This window comes from Narcine bancroftii, chromosome 1 (assembly GCF_036971445.1).
Source record: "Narcine bancroftii isolate sNarBan1 chromosome 1, sNarBan1.hap1, whole genome shotgun sequence".
In the NCBI taxonomy this organism is placed as follows: Eukaryota; Metazoa; Chordata; class Chondrichthyes; order Torpediniformes; family Narcinidae; genus Narcine; species Narcine bancroftii.
The window spans coordinates 85,952,992-85,974,387 of record NC_091469.1 but is presented as its reverse complement, the minus strand read 5'-3'; the positions used below and the strand labels follow the sequence as shown (position 1 = coordinate 85,974,387).

General features: G+C 40.4%; 2 protein-coding genes across 9 annotated transcripts in view; one reads left to right on the top strand and one right to left on the bottom strand.

Annotated features, from left to right (window-relative positions):
• The window catches only part of LOC138760890 (protein FAM163B-like), a 35,324-nt gene extending 20,465 nt beyond the window's left edge, over positions 1–14,859 (bottom strand). For 2 of the 6 annotated variants that reach the window (XR_011355952.1, XM_069932182.1), the window contains exons 1-3: positions 14,676–14,859; positions 12,580–12,695; positions 8,722–8,941 (exon numbers count right to left, since the gene is read on the bottom strand). Coding sequence is in view for 2 of the 6 variants with exons in the window: in XM_069932182.1 (XP_069788283.1) it covers positions 8,722–8,941; positions 12,580–12,672 (313 nt within the window). In the remaining 4 variants the exon portion in view is untranslated. Of the gene's footprint in view, positions 1–959; positions 1,037–7,872; positions 8,942–12,499; positions 12,696–14,675 lie in introns of those variants that run through there. The other 4 variants (XR_011355954.1, XM_069932169.1, XR_011355957.1 and 1 more) reach the window with 4 other exon arrangements.
• Positions 1–21,396, top strand: part of dbh (dopamine beta-hydroxylase (dopamine beta-monooxygenase)) — a 56,848-nt gene that overhangs the window by 9,908 nt on the left and 25,544 nt on the right. The gene's annotated exons all lie outside the window — the stretch shown is intronic.

The following is a 21,396-nucleotide window of genomic DNA, read 5'->3' as shown; positions in this document are numbered from 1 at the left end:
TTTTAGACTATGGTCATGTAAAACTCCTTCATTAGGGCTTCCAAAACCTCTGTCATTTTAAACATGTTGCAGTCACCAGCATTAATAAAGTTCGTTGATAAATACTCTGAAGTAAAACACTGCATAGGTTGGAAATAATCACATCTCTTTTGCCTATTCTCCACCATTTATTGCCTGGTACTAATCACAAGAAAATTCTATTGATTCAACATGGTTACACGGAAGTCGAGTTGATTGACAGCTCTGCAAAATATTTGCATGAATTACAATGTATTTACCCAAGTCTGTTTGACTCAGAGGAGGACATGCATTAAATTTGTCCTTTCACTTCAGCATCTCGGCAGTACCAACAGTGTATTTCCTCGAAGTGTGATCTTGTAAGTGACCAGCAACAGTTCAAACCTATACTTACAGCACATATTTATGAAGCTGCACCTTGCTTTTCCTACACATCTGGATTGTATGATAGATAGCATGGAGGGATGATGTGCTGTTCCTCCCCCATCAGACACCTCAATAGCCAGCACACTCATTTAAGGACACTTACTTTTGCACTTTATTGATTTTTTTCTCTCTGTGCACAGTCAGTTTGCTTACATTTCATTACATGTGCACTATTAATATCAATTCTGCCTCGCCCACAGGAAAAAGAATCTCAGGGTTGAATGTGATGTCATACATCTGCTCTGTCAATAATTCAAATTCTAACAGCATTCCCCAGTTGCCACACACTCTGTCTCGTCATAATGGAGGTTAATATCATTATGGAAGCCCCAAGGATGTGAATGAAATCATAAAAGTTAATGACCTCAGTGTATGGTCACAATCACTGAAAGCATCACATGCCATTCCTGATAGTTGACCCTCAAGCCTCACATACTGTCAGCCCATATCATTTTGCTCTATAATACATTGAGTCACCAAGCCTCTCACCCACATCTCAAAACTTCCACACATACCCAGTTCTACAGCACAATATCCAGATGCATTACAATCCACAAATGTGCCTCCTGTCTCATAAGAACATTGATATTCATGACACAACAAGAGGCAGCACTGTTACTTGAAGTGATGTCATGGCTGCTCATAGCCTTGAAATTAATCACCTGTCTCTTCCTGCAGTGGCAAGCATGTGTTCATCTGCAGTGGAGGACAACGTGATGGTATTACTGGTTCAGATGACATGGGGAGGAGTCAGCATCAACAAAAATTCTTGAGGGCCATTATATATTCAAAGCTTATCCTCTTCCTAAAATCACAATTCCTCTTCTATCCACAATGTCTTTTGATTTATAAGCTACAGGTATTAGTATATACATCTAATGTCTTCCGATTTCAGATTTATTGTCAGAGTACATACGGTATATGACAGCACATGCACCCTGAGGTTCTTTTTCCTGTCGGCGAGGCAGAATTACCACTTATTGGTAGTGGAAAAAAAACTTCTCAACGTACACACGTAAACAAAGATATGTGAAACTGACTGTACCGTGCAATACACAGATTTTTAAAAATCAGTAAGATAGATGTAAGAGTCCCTCATTGAGTTTATTATTGAGGAGTCTGATGGTAGAGGGGTAGCAGCTAATCCTGAATCTTGTGGCAGCTATTCCTCTTTCCTGATGGTAGCAGCAAGAACAGAGTGTGTGCTGGGTGATATGGATCCATGATGATTGCTGCTGCTCTCCAACTTTCCCTGTTGATGTTCTCGATGGCGGGGAGGATTTAGCCTGTGATGTCCTTTGCTTGTCCACTACCTTTTGCAAGGATTTCCGCTCAGGCGTATTGGTGTCTCCATATTAGTCCGTGATGCACCTGGCCAGCACATTTTCCACCACACATCTGGAGAAACTTCCTAGGGTTTCCAATATCATACCTGTAGTGATAAAGTGCTACCACCAAGAGGAGTTAGAGACAGAGTGTGTGGCATCTGGGGAATGCTGTAGCATCTTGGGTAAATTCAAGATGGATGCCTCCACATGAAGTCTGGCATGTGTATGTTCTGACCTTCATGCAGTTTGCTTAGTTAATAAATCTAGTTGTTTTAAAAAGAACCCAAGTTTCTTTATTGTAATAAAAGAAACATCACATGGTACCAGGAGTGGAAGAAATAGCTAATATCTGCTGTGCACAGGAGTGAAAGAAAAAAAAAGTTGTGCATAGTGTGTTACAACTGATATCAACAGAGTGTAGCATGACTGAGACCACTCAAGACCAGAGAGAATAAAACACGCTTTTATTCAGTAAGAATTGCACACATGGTCTTTGGACTGAACTGGGGTTTGGCGGGGATCCAGGGTTTATATTGGGATATGTGGGGGCGGGGGAGGAGACAGTCCTTAGAACATCACACCAGCAGTGAATTTCCAGTTCACTACACAGAGAAAATAGGGAGTGTTTAAAAGTCCTAATGCTGTAAAAATGGACTGGAAATGTCAACCATGAGTGGAGGCTGCTTAAACAAATTTTTATGCTATATCTGCACCGCACTGGAATTGATAGCGAACCAGACATATGGAAGATTGTAATGCTACTTACCATGGGGGGACCTCAAGCTCTAGAGGTTTTCAACACATTTGTTTTTGCCAAGTCAGAAGACCAGACCAAATTCGACAGGGTTATCAAGATGTTTGATGAACACTCTTCACCAAAGAAAAATGAAACCTTTGAGAGGTACATGTTTTGCTTGCAAATGTAGAACTTTGATTCCTTTTTAACAAACAAAATTAAAAGCAAGAACATGTAATTTTGGATTTCTGCAAGATTCAATGATCCGTGATCAAACTGTGTTTGGAATAAATGATAAGTGAGAGAGAAGTTGCTACGAGAGACAGGACTTAACTTAGCTGGAGCTGTGAAGATATGCCACACCAATGAATTAACTCTGCAGCACAAGAAAAAAATTCAGTGATAGTGTAAAACCCAGTGAAAATGAAGGCATAGTCGTAGCCACAGTGTCTGGAAACATGCACACAAACAAAATATGAGATACAGGAAACAACAAAAAGATGGAGAGACTTTCGATTGTAAACAATGTGGAACTTAGCCTGTCCCAAAATAATTCCCAGCTTATGGGAAAGTCTGTAACAAATGCAAAGAACAGAATCACTATGCAAAGCAATGTTTTCCAAAGGAAAACTGAACAGAAGTAAAAGTGTTCACACTATGAAGACTCAATAGAAGAAACTGCTCTCAGTGATACACTTTTCATGGGCATGGTGGTGCAGGAAGTGAACTGTGTTGAGCAGGATAAATGGAATGTGTTATTCCATACAAATGGAACAAATATTCCTTTCAAGTTAGACATAGGAGCAAAGGGTCAATTTGATCTCTGAGTGCAACATCAGGGCAATGAAGATAAAGCCATACATCCATGCAAGGATGATGACAATATCTGAATGTCGATATGCACAGATTGAGAAAGAGTGTCTTGGTCTGGTCTATGGACTCAAGAAATTCCGCAGGTATGTGTATGGTCTACCAACATTTGTGGCAGAGACAGACCACAAGAAAAATCTCAGTGAAATGTCGCTGTGAATCCAAAGACTGATGATGAAGTTACAACATTATGACATTATGTACACACCAGGGAAATCTATTGTGTTAGCTGATGCATTATCCAGGGCAATGGTGCAGAGTGAAGCACACATTGAGAGTTCCACAGAGACAGATGTGAATCTCCACATGAATCTTATCATTGAATCTCTTCCCATATCTGACAAGAAATCAAAGCTGATCACAGCTGAAAGAGAAAAGGACACAGTTGTATAGAAGGTCATCAAGAATCTGAATGAAGGATGGCCATGAGATGAATGTCAGCCATACTACAACATCAGAGCTGAGCTGAGTGTTGTCAATGGGCTTCTACTCAGACAGAGCAGAATTGTCATTCCTCAATCACTGCAACAAGAGATGCTGAAAAGGGTGCATGAGGGGGACCTTGGAATGGAAAAAATGCAAGAGGAGGGCATTTATTGGCCAGGGATAAATGCTGAAATTGACAGGATGGTTTGAAGCTGTGAGACCTGTTTGAAACATCACACAAAGCAGATAAAGGAACCCATGATAATAACTGGCGTACTAACAGAACCATGGCAGAAAGTTGGGACTGATCTATTCCACATGGATGGAAAGAATTACTTGCTGGTTATTGATTATCTATTGATCTATTCAGACATTGTGCTGCTGCCTAGCATGTCTGCTGCTTGTGTGATCCAATATATTAAATCATTCCTTGCAATACATGGAAATCCTCAAATTGTCTACAGTGACAATGGGCCATGCCATAGTTGTAGAGAATTCCAGAACTTTGCAGAAGAGTATGATTTTTGACATGTGACTTCTAGTCCTCTGCATCCACAGTCAAATGTTAAAGCAGAGAAAGGAGTTCACATAGTTAAACAGTTGCTCAAAAAGCACTAGAAAGTGGTTCAGATCTGTATCTAGCTCTATTGAGTTACAGAGCTTTGCCACTTGAACATGGCCCGTCACCTGCTGAGTTTCTAATGGGACATAGACTATACCTCACTTCCCTACTCTGCAGACCAAAACAAGAACTGAGATGTCAAACAGAAACAAAAGCACCTGAAAGGGATACAAAAGGCAAACTATGACATCAACAAGAAGCTCAGGCCCACTGACACAACATAACACAGTGAGACTCAAAGATTCCAACTTGGGACAAAAAGGCTACTGTTCTGGGAGAAGTAAATCCAAGATCCTCCACTGTCAGAACAAAGGAGGGTTAAATACTGAGGAGAAATCAAAGGAGCCTGCTGAAAATGTCAAAGTACTGCAGAAACATATAAATGTAGAGGATTCAGTCTTCACAGAAACAGAGGAAACATCACCCATGCTAGACAGTAGTGGACCTGCAGAGCCTACACGGACACCTGCAGAGTTGACACAAGCTCCTGTGTTAAGAAGATCCAAACGAGTTGTAAAAGCACCTGACAGACTGAATCTGTAAAAGAAAGAAAAACTGCACACATAAAAGTTTGTGCTGCTGATGTTTGTGCTATGTTTGTGTTGAACGTTAAAATGAAAGAATACTGTATTAATGTGTCATGTTCATTAAACATCTCAAGGTAAGGGATGTAGTGATAGAGTGCTACCACCAGGAGGAGTCGAAGACAGAGTGTATAGCATCTGGAGAATGCTGCCTCTTGGGTAGTTTCAAGCTGGATGCCTCTACATGAGGTCTGGCATGTAGATGTTCTGACCTTCTTGCTGTTTGCTTAGTTAATAAATGTTTTAAAAAGAACCCTCGTTTCTTTATTGTAATAAAAGAATCATCACAATACCAACCTCCACAAACTCCTGAGGAAGTAGAGGCACTGACATGCTTTCCTCACGATGCCATTAGTGTGTTGGGTCCTTGAAAGATCCTCTGAGATAGTGACTCCCAAGAACTTAAATTTTCTCACCCTCTCCACCTCTGATTCCCAACGATCACTGGATTGTATACCTCTGGTTTTCCCTTCCTGACGTCAATAATCAGTTTCTTGGTTTTGGTGACATTGAGTATGAAGATCTACCATTCGTCCAAGTTTTTAATCTTCATCCTGTATGTTGACTCATCACTGCCATGGTATCGTCAGCGAATTTATAGATGTGTTATTGTCGTACTGAGCCACACAGTCATAGGTGTAAAGTGAGTGGAGCAGGGGGCTAAGAATGCAGCCCTGTGGTGCTCCAGTATCGATGGAGATTGTGGAGATTTTCTTACCAATTCTCACTGACTGTTGTCTGGAGGTGAGGAAATCCAGGATCCAATTACACAGTGGGGTATTGAGGCCCAGTTCTCGGAGTTCGCTGCTCAATTTTAAGTGGATGATAATGCCAAACTGTAGTCAATAAAGAGCATCCTGATATCTGTATCTTTGTTGTCCAGGTGATCCAGGGCTTTGTGCAGAGCCAGTAAGATGGCATCTACTGTAGAACTGTTGGTGCAATAGGTAAAATGGAATGGATCCATGTTGCTGCTCAGACAAGAGCTGATATGCTTCAATACCAGCCTCTCAAAACACTTCATCACTATTGATATGTGCCACTGATTAATAGCCATTTAGGCAGGTTTCTACACTCACCTTGGGCACTGGTACGAATAACTGTGTGCCAGTACGATTGACCAGGCACCAGAACAATTGATGGTATTTTACCTCCACCCCATCACCTACATCACAACCCAACCACTTTGCTTGACTTTCTTAGGCCATAAGATGGAGTAGAAATAGGCTATTCAGCCCATCAAATCTGCCCTGCCATTTAATCATGAGCTGATCCATTTTCCCACTCAGCCTGCACTGCCTGGCCTTCTCCCCATAACCTTTGATGCTCTGGCTAAACAAGAACCTGTCAATTTCTGCCTTACAAATACCTAATGACTTGGTCTCCATAACCACCTGTGGCAAAAAAATTCCACAGATTTATCAGTCTCTGGCTTCACATCTCTGTTCTAAGTGTAAGCCCTTCAACACTAAAGTTGTTCCTTTTTGTCCAGACGGTCCTTCCATGGGAAACAACCTTTCTACATCAATTCATGCCTTTGTACATTTGAAATGTTTTAATGAGATCCCGCCTCAATCTCCTAAATTCCAATGTGCACAGGCCAAGAGCTGTCAAATGCTTTTCGTATGATAACCCTTTCATTCCCAGCATTATCCTTGTGAACCTCCTTTGAACCTTCTCCAATGTCAGCACATCCTTTCAAAAGTGAGATGCCCAAAACTACTCACAATACTCCAAGTGAGGTCTCACCAGTGCTTTATGAATCTTCAACATCACATCCCCACTCTTATATTCTATTCCTCTTTCAATTAACCAACAATTTCCACCTCAACAAGTGGTTGCTGTCTAGCCAAGAAATACCACGTAGATAGCATTCTGGCATGGCTTCTTGGTAATTATAATTGACACTCACAGACACCAGCTCAGATACTAGTACACTACATACCTTAGAAAATAGCGCAGGAGATGAATCTACACATAATTTGTTATCAGGCACCTTGCAATCAAGAAAGAGTGCCCACCCTTCATTCCTGTTCCAGAATCACCTAGAAGTTCTGCTTGAGAACTTAGATAAGGGCTTGAAGGATATGGTTCACAATGGATGATATGCACATACAAGATGCCTGGGCATTGGTAGACCAATCTAAAATATAGCATAGATATTTTAAATTTAGACATACAGCATGGTAATAAGGCTTTTCTGGCCCAATTTCACCAAATTGACCTACCACCTTTTTGAAGGGTAAGAGGAAACCAGACACAGGGAGAACATATACACTCCTTACAGAAAGCAACATATTTGAACTCTGGTCACTTGCACTGTCACAGCGAGCACTAACTGCTGCACTAACTGTGCCGCCCATATATCAAGCAGTGTAGTTCATACCTTCTTGGAGATGGCTCAGAGCACATTCTTTCCAGGATAGAATTGGAAGAAAATTCCATTTTAACACTTAGAGGCATTGATTGCCAATATCTCAAATTCTACTGCAGCACAAGAATAGGCTGCTTGTCACCAATGGAAATACCTCTACTGCACTGAAGGTTAGAATGTTAGGAGAGCCAGATGAATATTCATAAGCTCCTTGCATTTGTGTAGAGGGACTTTGAGTGGGCAAATGATTTCAGATATACAGATAAACAAATAACAATAAATTTAAACTGGTCAGTAAACATATTTTTTTTTATGCACAATATCTTCCCGCTGTTATTGTCCCTTTTCCAGATTCCCCATGTATTTTCTTCCAAATTTCTGCATAGAGATAATGAACTAAAAGAACATCTGTTTTGGGGAATCTTATCGCTGATGAAGTGGATAATGATACCGAATGGTTATTTATTTTTGATTCATAAAGTTCTGGTTTATTCGTGTGATCTTGAACAATAATGTTCCCGAGCAATGTTGAGTTAATCAGTGCCACAGAATACATCATTAGCCATATACTAACTCTTGTCGCATAATTAATATCAGACATACTAAATAACAGATAATAACATTAGCAGCCATCAAACATTGTAAAAAAAACATTACAATTTATCTGACGCATTTAAAGCAGAGTTCTGAAATTTTTGATTGATCAAACTGATCTCATCCATGAGAGGATAAATTAATATATAAATACATCAATAAGTTTTTATATTTTCTAATATTTTTAGACATACAGCACAGTAACAGGCCCTGTCAGCCCACGAGCCCCTGCCACCCAACCTACAATCCTAGTACATTTTGAAGAATGGGAGGAAACTGGAGCACCCAGAGGAAGCCCACACGGACACGGGGAGAATGTAGAAACTCCTTACAGACAGTGCCGGATTTGAACTAGGGTGGCTGGTTCTGTGATAGCATTGTGCTAACCGCTACACTAACCATGTCGCCAACGTTTAAATTACATTTTTTTGATAGACGTGTCACTTATTTTATAGTGTGACTAACTGTTTCTTTTGCTTGGGATTGCAAGAATTTTACTGATGCTTTAACCATTGCATTCAATGATTTCATCTATTTTCCCTTGAAAACTAATGGTCTAACTTAGTTTTATCGAAGCAGCTATAAAACCATAAGTCACAAACGTCTTCACACATCAGTGCTGATACTTCGACTTCTGCTAAAAGTGTCTCTGGCCAATTTGGCCCTGCCCAAGGGCAGTTCTTGGGGATTCATAAACATTTCTAAATCCTCCTCACTCACAGAGTTGTAGCTCACGTTCTCACCCCCGTTCCGAATCTCTTCAATCTGATGGACATAGAAAAGTGGCTTGCAGTTGTTACAGAGAGCTCTGGACTGGAAATGATCCTGGGGGTAGGCTACAGAGCTAAAGTGAAGTCCATTTCCAACATTGTGATTGTAGTAAGCAGCCGGCAGACGTGTGTGCACTGCGAAATCTGGCTCCTCTTCATCGCCATCCCATTCCTCTCGCTTACAGCAGTAATACTGGAATGCACAAAAAGATCAAACGTAAAGAGCAGCGGCTGTTTAAAAATGTGAGGTGCATGTAAGAGATCAATCTTTGCTTTCCCCTATCAGCAATATATAAAAATGAGGCAAATTCTAATGGGAGCAACCATTTTGAGGAATACTGTCTTAAAGTCAATATGCTAAAGTTGAGGCCAGTGTGGACTTTGGTGAGGAGGACTAGCAACATTAAGTAAGACAAGGCAAAGTCTTTCCAGTCCTTTCAATCCACTAGTTATTAAGAAGGAGTAAAGGGCATCAGCAGAATGGTGTGCTGATAGTGTGAAATGTGGGATGTCAAGAAGAAGTCAGGTATCCCTGACAACTAGGTTTGCAGGAAGTGTGTCCAACTTCAGCTCCTCACAGACTGCATGAATTGGTTGGAGGAGCAGCTGAATACGCTGAGAAGTATACAGGAGGCAAGAAGTGTTACAGGTATGATTCTTGGATATCGTCACACTAAAGATCGAGCTGGGTAGGTGGGTGACCACCAGGTGGGACAGGGAAGTAGCCCATGAATCTCCTGTGGCTCTCTGCCCCCATTCTCAGACAAATATACCAATTTGGAATCTGTCAGGGTTAAGTGGAGTAGCCACTCAGGAAAGCAGGAGCTGCAGCCTGATTGGTGGCAACAAGAGTGGTTCTAATGCGCGGCAGGGAAGGCAAAGTGTTGATATTAAGGAGGAGGATGTGAAAGCTCTCTTGAAAAACATTATGGGGGATAAGTCCCTAGGATCAGATGAAATCTATACCAGGATAATGAGGGAAGCAAGGGAGGAAATTGCTGGGTCCTTGATCGAGATCTTTGTGTCCTCTTTAGCCACATGAGAAGTCCCAGAAGACTAGAGAATAGCTAATGTTGTTAATGGTGCTCCTTTAGAAAAGACAAAGACAAACTAGAAAACTGGTGAGCCTTCCATCATTTATTAAGGATTCTTAAGGGTAGGATTTCCACAAATTTGGAAAAGAATAGATTTATTAGGGATCGTCTGCATGGCTTTGTGTGGAGCAAGCCTTGTCTCATAAATTTGATTAGGATTTTCAAAGAAATGACGAAGATGACTAATGAGGGTAGTATAGTGGACGTTATCTACAAGGACTCAAGTATTTGACAAGGTTCCTCATGGTGTCCTGGTCTGAAAATTGAGTCACATGAGATCCACAATGAGTTGGTCAGTTGGATGAAGACAGCGAGTTGTGATGGAGGAATGTTTGTCTGCCTGGAGGTCCATGACCAGTTTTACAACGATCAGTGGATGAAAATATGGATAGTCTGATTAGTCTGCAGAAGACTTGAAAAATAGCAAAGTTGTTGATAGTGAGGATGATTGAAAAAAAGATACAGAAAGATATGCATCAGTTGAAAATTCAGGCAGAGAAATGCCAGATGGAGTTTAATCCAGACAAGAATGAGGAATTGCATGTTGGGAGGTTGAATACAAGAGAGACTATACAGTAAATGACAGGACCCTAAGGAGCATAGATGTACAGAGAGATCTTAGAGTGCAGACCCATCACTCCCTAAAAGTGGAAACATAGGAGGAAATGGTGATAATGAATCTGAAGATAGTTGGTGCCCATATTCCCAAGATAGAAGTGTCAAATACTAGAGAGCACAGGTTTAAGAGGGAGAGTTTAATGGAGATTTGTGAGGCAACAATTAAAGGGAGTTTAAAGGAGATTTGTTTACACAGAGAGTAGAAGGTGCCAGAATGGACTGCAAGGAGAGTTGGTAGAAACCAGTACAATAGCATTTAGGCAAACACATGAACAGGCAGGCTATAGAGGGATAAAGACCATGTGCAGGCAGGTTAGATTAGTTAAATTGATATCGCTGTCACGATGGGCTGAATAGCCTGTCCTGTGCTGTACTGTTTTATGTTCTACATCTTATGTGGCAACTTCACAACTTCAGGAAGTCTCAGGATTTTTCTCATCTTTTTCTCTGTAGTCATTGTTGTGCTGGTGAAAATCCAATCAGTACATAAGTTACACAGAAAAAATATAAACTTCAAGCTTCAATATGAAGCCAAAGTATAGTCTCCACTCAGGCCTGCGAGGCTCTCCCTCCAGATATTGATCAGTACTTTATTGATCAAGTGCTCAGTTACAAACACAAAGGAAAAGATCACCCAATCCATAAAGCCTCTTCCTATGAAGCACATCACAACTACACATCATAATCCTCAATGGATTGGCACCTACTGAGTAGGACTGTCCAACATTTCCCTACAAGGCTGAGGATAGAAAAAAAACATTATATGGTGCTCTTAAGATAAAACATTTACATTTAACATCAGCAGAATTATTGAAAGAAATGGAAGTAGTTGCCACTGCCTCTCTGGCCAATTCTGTTCCCTCTGATGTGTGCAACTTCTCTTCAATATTCCAGCTTCTAACCTCAAAATGTCCCTTCACTGCCTGCATCCACATCTGGAACTTTATTGGCCTCCACCCCTGCCTCAGGCTTTCATCAGATGAAAAGTTCCATCCATACTTTTGCTTCCCAAGGCTCTCCTGGATAATCATCTGTTTTCCATTTATGTAAAATTGAGCTTATTCAAAAGTATGTTGCCTATATTTTAATACTCAAACTCAGTTCCCTTGTCGCTCCATGGCATCAGCCTGATTTTGAACCAAATCATTCAATCAGCATGAATTTCTGAATCCATATGCACTCGGTAAGCAGAAATCACCACCTAAACCGATGCATCTTGCGTCAGCTCAATCAATTTTGAAAGCTTCATCCCGCCTTGATGATTTCCATCCTTGAGCTCATCCAAAGCTTTGCTCCCAATCTGCATCATATTGATTTCCTGCCATTCCTCACACAAACCAATTTTTGATGCCCGATGATCAGCTGGGAATACTTAATTACAATTTATTCATTTTTTCCTCATCTATTTATCTTTATTTCCCCTTGTGTGTTGTATATAAACAGGAAGCTACAGCAAGTAAGACTTTCATTGCATCTGAACATTGTACTCATGTATATGACAATAAACTTAAATTTGAAAACTTGAACTCACTGACCTGTTCTGGCCACAACTCATTCACCGAATCAATTGATGGTATTAGCCTTGTCATCCGCTGGAGTGCCCACTGACCCCCAAGGCCTTTGAGACATTGAGTTCCTCAAATTCTGGCTGCTTTGTATATCCTTCATTTTTAATTTCTACATCTTTGGTGCCCATGGCTTCAACTCCCAAGATCTGCAATTCCCTTTCTACACTTCACAAGCTTTCTTTCTTTCCTTCCTTTTACACAGTCTTTAGATCTTATCTCTTCAACCAGACCTTTTGTCACCTATCCCAATTATTCCATTATGAATAGGTATCATGTTTTGTCTTTTAAATGCTCCTGTGAAATGTTTTTGGCTGTTTTACCAGATTAAAAGTGTTTATATGAGTGCAACGTATTGTTTGGGTTGTTGATTGCATATGGCACCCCAAATGCTGCAAGTCACCACAACCATTTCTTTAAATAGAGTTTCAAATTCTGCTGTGTGTTGTTTCATTCCATAAGCACAGCACCTACCAGAGTGGAAAGCTCAAATGACATCTATCCTAGATCCAGAACACTTTAAGGGGTACTCAGGAGGTCATTCAGACACTGACCTGAAGGCGGCAATAACACAGCACGATTATTATACAAAGAAGGATAATCGTAGCCAATATTCCTCCAGTGATAACTACAGTTCCGGCTGTCATTCGACCAACTCTCCATTAACAACCTGAAAAGCAACGTGTGAGAAATTCAATCAGAAAATTGAGATTGGGAGATCTTTAGACATAAGAGGCATCCACTTACTCTTCAGTTTAAAGTTCAATGTACATAATCTTTAACTATTTCTATAGGTGCAAGCCAGCAGTAATTCAACTGACATCAACCCATTTCAAACAATATCTTCTTCCAACCCTTGGCCAATCAACTCATCCCTGACCTGACTTGTAATGTGTGACCAAAATGTCCCCTTCTCATATGCAATCATATATACAATATTCCCAGCCATGGTCAATCATCTGATTTGCAGCTAGATCCAGTCCTAACCAATCAGTTTTATTTGCAGCTCGATTGACCTGATGCTCAGCTATGGCCAATTCTATTTGTACCCAGATTCAATCATCCCTTTCTCAGCCATGTGGAGCCCAATTCCCAACTACTGTCAATCAATCTCAATCCTTGGCATGGCCAATCCTAATCCCAGCCTTGATCAAACCCATTGCCAGCCAGCTGAATCCATACACAGTGTTGGTGGATTCCAATCCAAACTGTGTTTAATTAATTCGACTTCTGACTGGAAACAGTTGCAACCACCGCCATTGTTAACCCATTCCCAGTTTTGATCAATCGTATTCTTATCCATAACACTGGACAACGAAGAATTTGCCTCCTGAACATTTTTGGGTGTATTTTATGGATTTGACTGACCGTGAAAATCACCTTAAAATGTTACTAAAATGTACTGTATTTTAGATATAATTTATGCTTCAAGCATACACTCCATGAAGTGCAATGTGCCATTCACTTCTGTTTCTCACAACTTCTTCCCCACTGATCTTGGTGTAGTCAGTGATGAACATGGTGTAAGGTTTTTACCAGGACTTTGTGACTATCGAGAAGTGGTATCAGGACAACTGAAATCCATCAATGCTGAATGACTATCATTGGACACTGACATGAAAGGCATCAGATATTGAGTAGAAATGAAAATCACCAGCAAAATATTTTAGGTCAGTTGAACTAACGCAATGTACGATTGTACGATTAAACATGCTAAATTCAATAAAAATCAATTTATTATTTCTCCAACTTCCTAAATGATACAGCAAATCTGAAATTATCTTTGTGATCAGCTTGACGTTGTCTATCAGAAGCTGCAATTTTTTTTCAGAAAGCAAACCTTTTGAAAAAAATTGTTGTCCAGTGAATCAACCCCACTCCCAGCCATGTCAATCAAGCCCAGCCCTATACACAACCATTGTGATTTTCAGCCATGCATTGATAGATAATGTGACTGGATTTTGCTGCAGGGTTTATGGTGTTCATTGCTATGGTGTTAATGGGAGGGGGTTGGAGATATTTTCTTTTCCTCCATTCAATGGGTTGTGACCTCGACAAACCACTATTGCTCTTTCTGGTGGGTAATCAGACAATAAAAGGGCAAGTTATATAAACAAAGCAGTAAAGAGGGGATTTGCTAACTGCAACTCAGCCTGTGTTTATTCTCTTTTCAAACAATCTTACTGTGCAAAGGAAAGCCCTTGGCCCAATTGCACCTTGGCTAACATAAGCTGTTCTGTGGATCTTTCAATCTCCATTTTAGTTCCTTTTCCCATCATTAAATATTCCTTTTCATGTACTTTCAGAATAATTATCAGAATGTATATTAATATTATTATCTTTGATATCAGCCATCTTCATGAAGCATTGCATATCCAATAGCCCTACATGTGGAATTACCTCCACCTTCCCTCTGCTCGAGCTTCCTGCATCTTTAAGTTTCTGTGTGTGCTCCCAATTTCTGCAGGGAGTTCTGTTTGTGCACAGATTGACTTGAAGCTAACTGACATCATAGTGTTATGACAGTGAGCTTGGATCATCAAAATAAACACAAAGTCAGAGATGAGATGGCGAGTGAAAGACTTATTCAGACGATGAACACCAGAAACATAATGAGGCTCGACCACAAACAGCAACACAGCAAAATTACCTGTCACTTTCAGGGTAAGATTCGGGCCAGGTTTTCCCACACTGGCCTCCGAAATACCCGTCACATCACAAAATGATCACAAATCACAAATAGTCCTGTCTCAAAACAGTCCGGAAAATGTAAACAGCCCATGTGGAACCATGGCAGCTATCCCCTCCTGCTGGTGTTACCATCACATTACACCATGCCATCATGGCAATTTCCTCCAATCGACATTCTCTTCTGTTTCCGTGGTTATGGAAGGCAGTTCTTGCATCTGTTACCATGGCAAAATTGATGCAACAATCTTCTCACAGTTGAAAACTCCAAACACATTTGTCCTGAACAACGTGATTCATTGCATTTGGGATGCCACCCACAACCATACAGCCAGTTTTAGAATGTAGGCTCAAATTTAACCCTCCCTGGCTAAATTAAATTTTAAATTTAGACATACAGCACAGTAACAGGCCATTTTTGCCCTCAAGTCTGTGCTGCCCAATTTACACCCAATTAACCTACACCCCTGGTAAATTTCAAAAGTTGGGAGGAAACTGGAGTCCCCAGGGAAAACCCACACAAACATGGGGAGACACGTAAAACTCCTTAAAGACAGCGCGGGATTCATATGCCGGACATGATTTGATTTGGTGCTGTAAAAGCATTGGACTAACCACTACACCAGCTGTCTGACAGATATTAGTCGCATGGAGCTACAGAACAGAAATAGGACCATCAGCCATCTAGCCCAAGCCAAATTATTGTTGTGCCTAATGGCATTGTCCTGCATCAAATCATATTCCTCTATACGCCTCCCATTGATGTACCTATTCAGTTTCTTAAGTGTTCTGTGACACCTGGTGTTCCTAGGTGGTCTCATCTTGGAAGCTAAGCAGGCTCAGGACTGGTCAGTACTTGGAGGGGAGACTGCCTGGGAACACCAGGTGCTGTGGGTTTCTGTGAGGGGCGCTGGACAAAATGGCACTTCTCTGTCTAACTTACAGCAAACAAAAGTTAAAGAATTTCATGTATGTTACATTCTAAATGTTGTATTACATGACAATAATGGAACCTTTATCTTTATCAACAACCTCTGCTAGCAGCTTGTTCCATAATCTCACCACCTTATCAGTGAAGAAGTTCCCCCTAATGTTCTCCTTAAATATTTTACCTGTTATTCTAAATTCATGTCCTCCAGTTCTTGTCTCACGCAATCTCCATGGAAAATGCCTGCTTTCTCTATCTGTGCCCCTCTTCAATCAAATTTCCACTAATTTTCTGGCATTCCAGAATAAAGTCCAAACCTATTCAACCTTTTCCTATAACTTAGCTCCACAAGTCCTGGCAACATCTTTATAATATTTTTCTGCATTCTTTTGAACTTTGATATCTTTCCTGTCGCTAGGTGACCAAACCTGCACACAATACTCTAAATTTGGCCTTACCAATACCTAGTACAAATTCAATAAAGCATCTCAAATCCTTGTTCAATGTTTTGATTTATGAAGACCTATGTCCTGAAAGGTCTCTTTATCACACTATCTACCTGTGACACAACTTTCAAGTAATTTTGTATCTGTATTCCCACAGCCCTCTATTCTGCTGCACTCCGCAGTGCTTTACCAATTACTGTGCAAGTCCTACCTTGGTTTATCCTTCCAAAAGTGCAACACCTCATATTTGTCTATTTTAAATTACATCTACCATTTTGCAACCCATTTTTCCAGCTGGTTCAGATTCTATTGCAAGCCTTGAAAGCCTTCCTTGTTTTCCACTCCACCCCTAATCTTAGTGTCATCTGCAAATTTCCTGATTCAATTTACCACATTATCATCCACATCATTGAAATAGATGACAAATAATAATGGACTTAGCACCAAATCCTGAGGCACATCACTAGTCACAAGTCTCCAGTCTACTATCACTCTCTGGTTTCTCCTGCAAAGGCAATGTCTAATCCAATATACCAGTCTCCCATGTGGGACTATGCCAAAGCCTTACTAAACCACGCAGACAACATTCACTGACTGCCTTTTCCTGGTAAGCTCCTTGAAAAACTGAAAGATTGGTTAAACATAACCTACCATACTCAAAATCATGTTGACTATCCTAATCAGTTCCTGTGTTCCAAATATTTGTACATCCAGGCTCTTAGAATAATTTATCCACTATTGATGTCAGGCTCACCAATTTCTAATTTGCTGGATTATTCTTAGAACCTTTCTTAAACAACAGAACAATATTAGCTAACCTTCAATCCTCCAGCATCTCACCTGTGGTTCAGGACATTTTAAATACCTCTGCCATGTCCCCTGCAATTTCTGCACAAGCCTCCCTCGAAGTCCGAGGGAATATCTTGCCAGGCTTATTCAGAGTCTTATTTGCCTCAAGACAACAAGCATCTCCTCCTGTGTAATCTGTACAGGGTTCATGACCTCATTGCCATTTTGCCTCATTTCTCTAGACCAGTGATTTTCAAACTGCCCCCAAACTCACATTCCACCTTAAGCAAACCCTATGCCATAAGTGTTCTGTGATTAGTAAGGAATTGCTTAAGGTGGTATGTGAGTGGAAAGAAAAAGTTTGAAAACCACTGTTTTAATCCTATCAATGACAATTTTTCTCAAGCAAAATATTTCAGTAACAATTAGGTCTAGAGCAGTGGTTCTCAATCTTCCCCTTCCCACTCAAATACCACCTTAAGCAATCCCTTACTAATCACAGAGACTAGGGATTGTTTAAAGTGGAATATGAGTTTAGGGAGGCAGTTTGAAAACCACTGATCTAGACTCTGTGTTTGTCTCCCAAGTAAATACAGATGCAAAAAAAAATCCATTTAAGATCTCTCCTATCTCTTTTGGCTGCATGCATAGATGACCGCTCCAATATTCAAGAGGAACAATTTTTCCCCTTGTTATCTTTTTGCTCTGATTATATCTGAGGAAACCCTTAGAATTTTCCTTGACCTTGTCTACCAGAGCTATTTCATGTTTTCTTTTCACCTTTCTGATTTCCTTTTCTTGCATTTCTTATATTCTTCAGGTATTTTGTTTGTTCCTTGCTGCGTATACCTGTTATGCATCTCCTTCTTCTTAACCAGAGCCTCAAGATCTCTCAAAAAACTAAACTCCTTATACCTGTTAGCCTTGCCTTTAATTCTGACAGGGAGGAAACATACCATCGGGGAGTTTCAATATCATCCACAGGACCTTTTATTTATTCTCCCAACAACTGAATCCCTATTACCACAGCTCACCTCTTCACCCCTTTTCCCTTCTGAGTCAAAAGAATAAACTATATGCCAGAGTCCTGACTGTTGTGGCTTGTCCGTGGTTGGCATCCTCCCCAACAGTACCCCAAACAGAATATGTGTTACTGAGGAGAATGACACAGAGATACCCTGCATTGACTGCCTATTTCCTTTCCCTCTCCTAAAGGTCACCCAGCTAGCTGCCTATTACATCCTGGGTGCAACTGCCTCCCTTTAACTCTTGTCTACCACCCTCTCCACCTCCCAAATGATCCAGAGTTCATCCAGCTCCAGCTCTAGTTCCCTAAAGAGCTGCAATTAAATGTCCTTCTTGCATTCTAGAGTATTCACACTTGTTTACAATCTTAATTGCTCTTATGACCAGGTGGTAAGCAGGCCCACTGGAATGGGAGTATAAAAATAAAACTCAGTGGCCTCATTAAATCTAGATTACAATGTGAATTTGTTCAAATTCCCTCAACATTAGAGGACCCATTTACAACTGCAAAAGCTGTTCACTGTAATTCCCCTATTCTGACTGTTCACCTACTGACCCAAATTGTACCCCAGTGAAAAAGTGGGGCTTCTGTAAGTCCAACAGGGAATCAGGTATGTGAAACCACTAATTATTCCTCTATAATCACATTTCACAACTGTCTCCACGCCAAGTGAAACAAGGCAACAGAAAGTGTAACAGGTATAAAATTCTCCTCAACGTGGGTCTGATGGATTGTTAAAGAGGAATTCTAGCACTTCATAATGAATGACAGACTAATGTGGAAACTGGGACTTTTTGAGTGGTTGCTGGTTATCGGGTTTAGTGTGAGGAACAAGTATCAAATAGATTATGTTAATACGATTGTTCACACTTCCTCCACCAATGACGCACAGTGCATGGAGGGTACATGACACCAATTTCCATGGAAACCATGCTAAAATGGGTTGCAAAGCATCCTGAATTAACATAATATTTGAAAATATACACTTTCAGCTGGAGCGTCCATCTCGCTTACTGTTTTAGTATAAAAATTTGTCGGAAATTTGTTTCCTTGCTTCTCTAACATTGCTCAAGAATGTTCATTAACTCTTAATCTACCAACACTGCGTTTGTCAATGCTCTCCAGATATGTTTTTATCAGCACTGAACTCCAGACTTGTCTACCCATCAGCACTGCATCATATTTGTACTGTAAAAGAACTGAACCATTGGCATTATACTGACAGAGTCCTGTGATCCTGCTGTCCTTTACCCACTGTTAATATAGTGGCAGACTTCTGTCCACCAGCACAGTAATCACCCCTTTAGTAATCACAGTGCCTCAATAGCCTTAATGTTCAAAAAAAGGATGGAAGGAGCAAGTGAAACCATAAATTAGTTCATCTGCCATCAATCATGAGAAAAGACTAGAATTTATTATTAAGATTAAGGCATCAGGGAGTTGGGAAAATTAGGCAGTTTCAACACGTTTAGTAAAAAAGAAATTATTTTACACAATTCTATTTTAGATTGTTGAGGGTGTAACTAACAATTAAATCAAGATAAGCCACTAGATGCTGTTTATCTGGATTTCAGGGTGTGTTTGAAAAGCTACCACAAAGAAAATGTTACACTAGATTAGGAATCTTGTAGCCAAGGAGAATATATTAGCAAGATAAAATTTTGGTCGATGAACAGAAAACAGCAAGTAAGAATATGTAGGCCACTTTCAGGTCAGTAATTGGAATGCCACAGGATTCATTGCTTTCGCCTCAGTCACATAAATGAGGTAATTAAATTTGATTTTTAATTTTCTTTATTTATAACATGGTAGAAGTCGATTTTAGTCATTGAGTCCTGTGCCTGCCCAATTAACCTCCAAATCTAAACGTGTAAACCGAAACCCCAAGGAAAACCATGCAAGTCACAGAGAGACTGTACAAACTCCTTGCAGACAGCACTGGATTTGAGCCTATATCACTGGCACTGCCATAGTGTTGCGTTAACTGTGACGCTAATACATCAGTGTGACCAATAGATGGACAGGTTTGGATCTGTGAAGGCTCATTTCTGTGACTGTTGTTGTCTCAGGTTTGCATGAGCATCTGAACTGGTTTCTATGTCAAACAGGTTCTATTTTAGTTTTGTGCGTGATTTTAGAACTGCTGTGCTAAGTTGGCAACCATGTCTAACTGAGTCCCATGTCAGGTGCGCACCACCATTGAAAATCGGTTTTGTTACAGGTCTCTGTCTATCTCTAACCAGGTCACTCACTGCCACAGGAACCAAGATTAAGACCTGTACCAAATCCATACCTGTATATAAACTATGACAGTCCTAACTCTGTTCTTAAACATGAAATGTGCCTTGTCCAGGGTCAGCATCTATGTCCAGACTGGGTCTTTTCCCAAAGTTCAGCCTGTGCCTAGACTGGTTATATCTGGATCCTGACTGTGACCTGTATCTGATCTGCAGCTGTATCTAGATTTGGTCGATTCCTGATGTGACCAGTCTGATACCTGATCATTACCTTTGTCTAGATTGTGTCCTCCCAGAAGTTTGTTCCTCCATCCAGGATGAGATATTGACTGAGATGAGGAGAAACTTCTTGACTCTGAGGGTGCTGAACCTTTGGAATTCTCTACCCTAGCAAACTATAGATTCCCAATTGTTGCATTGGTCAAAACAAAAATCATTGGATTTCTGAGCATTGAAGGAATCAAGGAAATTGGGGATAATGGTGGGAACAGGTGCCAGGAAGATCAGCATTTCAGAGGAACCCTGAAAGACTTTTTGGCCTACTCCTCCCTCCTATTTCTTATCTTTTTGTTATTTGTTCTTAGGTCTTTGTTCTTGGGCATAATTTGCATCTTGATTGTGCTTCCCCGAGTCTGAACTGCATTCTATATCTACCACTACACTGAGCCCTGTCGCTGATCTACATGGGTAAAAGCCTGGTTCAGAACATTAAGGATGCAAATAGCTGTACCATGTCTCTTCCAGATTTGCACCTGAATCTGGATTAGTTCTTTAGTCTGTGATCCATAGATTCATAGATCCTTAGTCTGTATTTACATCTAGACTAGAATCTGTCCCAGGTCTTCACTTGAATTGGAACTGGGTTATTATAGAGGTTTTTACTTGTGTGTAAACTCTATCCTTGTGATCTTAATCTGTACCTGTGTCTTGAACTTATTCCTTTCTCATTTCAATCTTTCTTTATTACATATTACAATTTGTTTCTTTACAAACCAATTCTGATTTGTTAAAGTGAGTATATGATTACTAAAAAGGGCCACTCTAATAATGGCCCAGGTCCCAGGGGCAACTCACCAGGAGTGAAAATTCTCAGACCACTGACAGCAAAGTTCACACCATTTCTGTCTGTTGTTCATCATTGTGTTGGAAATTAACCAGTCCAAGGGACTGAATTATTTCTCCTGTTCCTGCATCCCATTTGCTTTGCTTCTTAAGTATCTGTACAAATGCATCAATGCTCATTGATGGAGAAACAT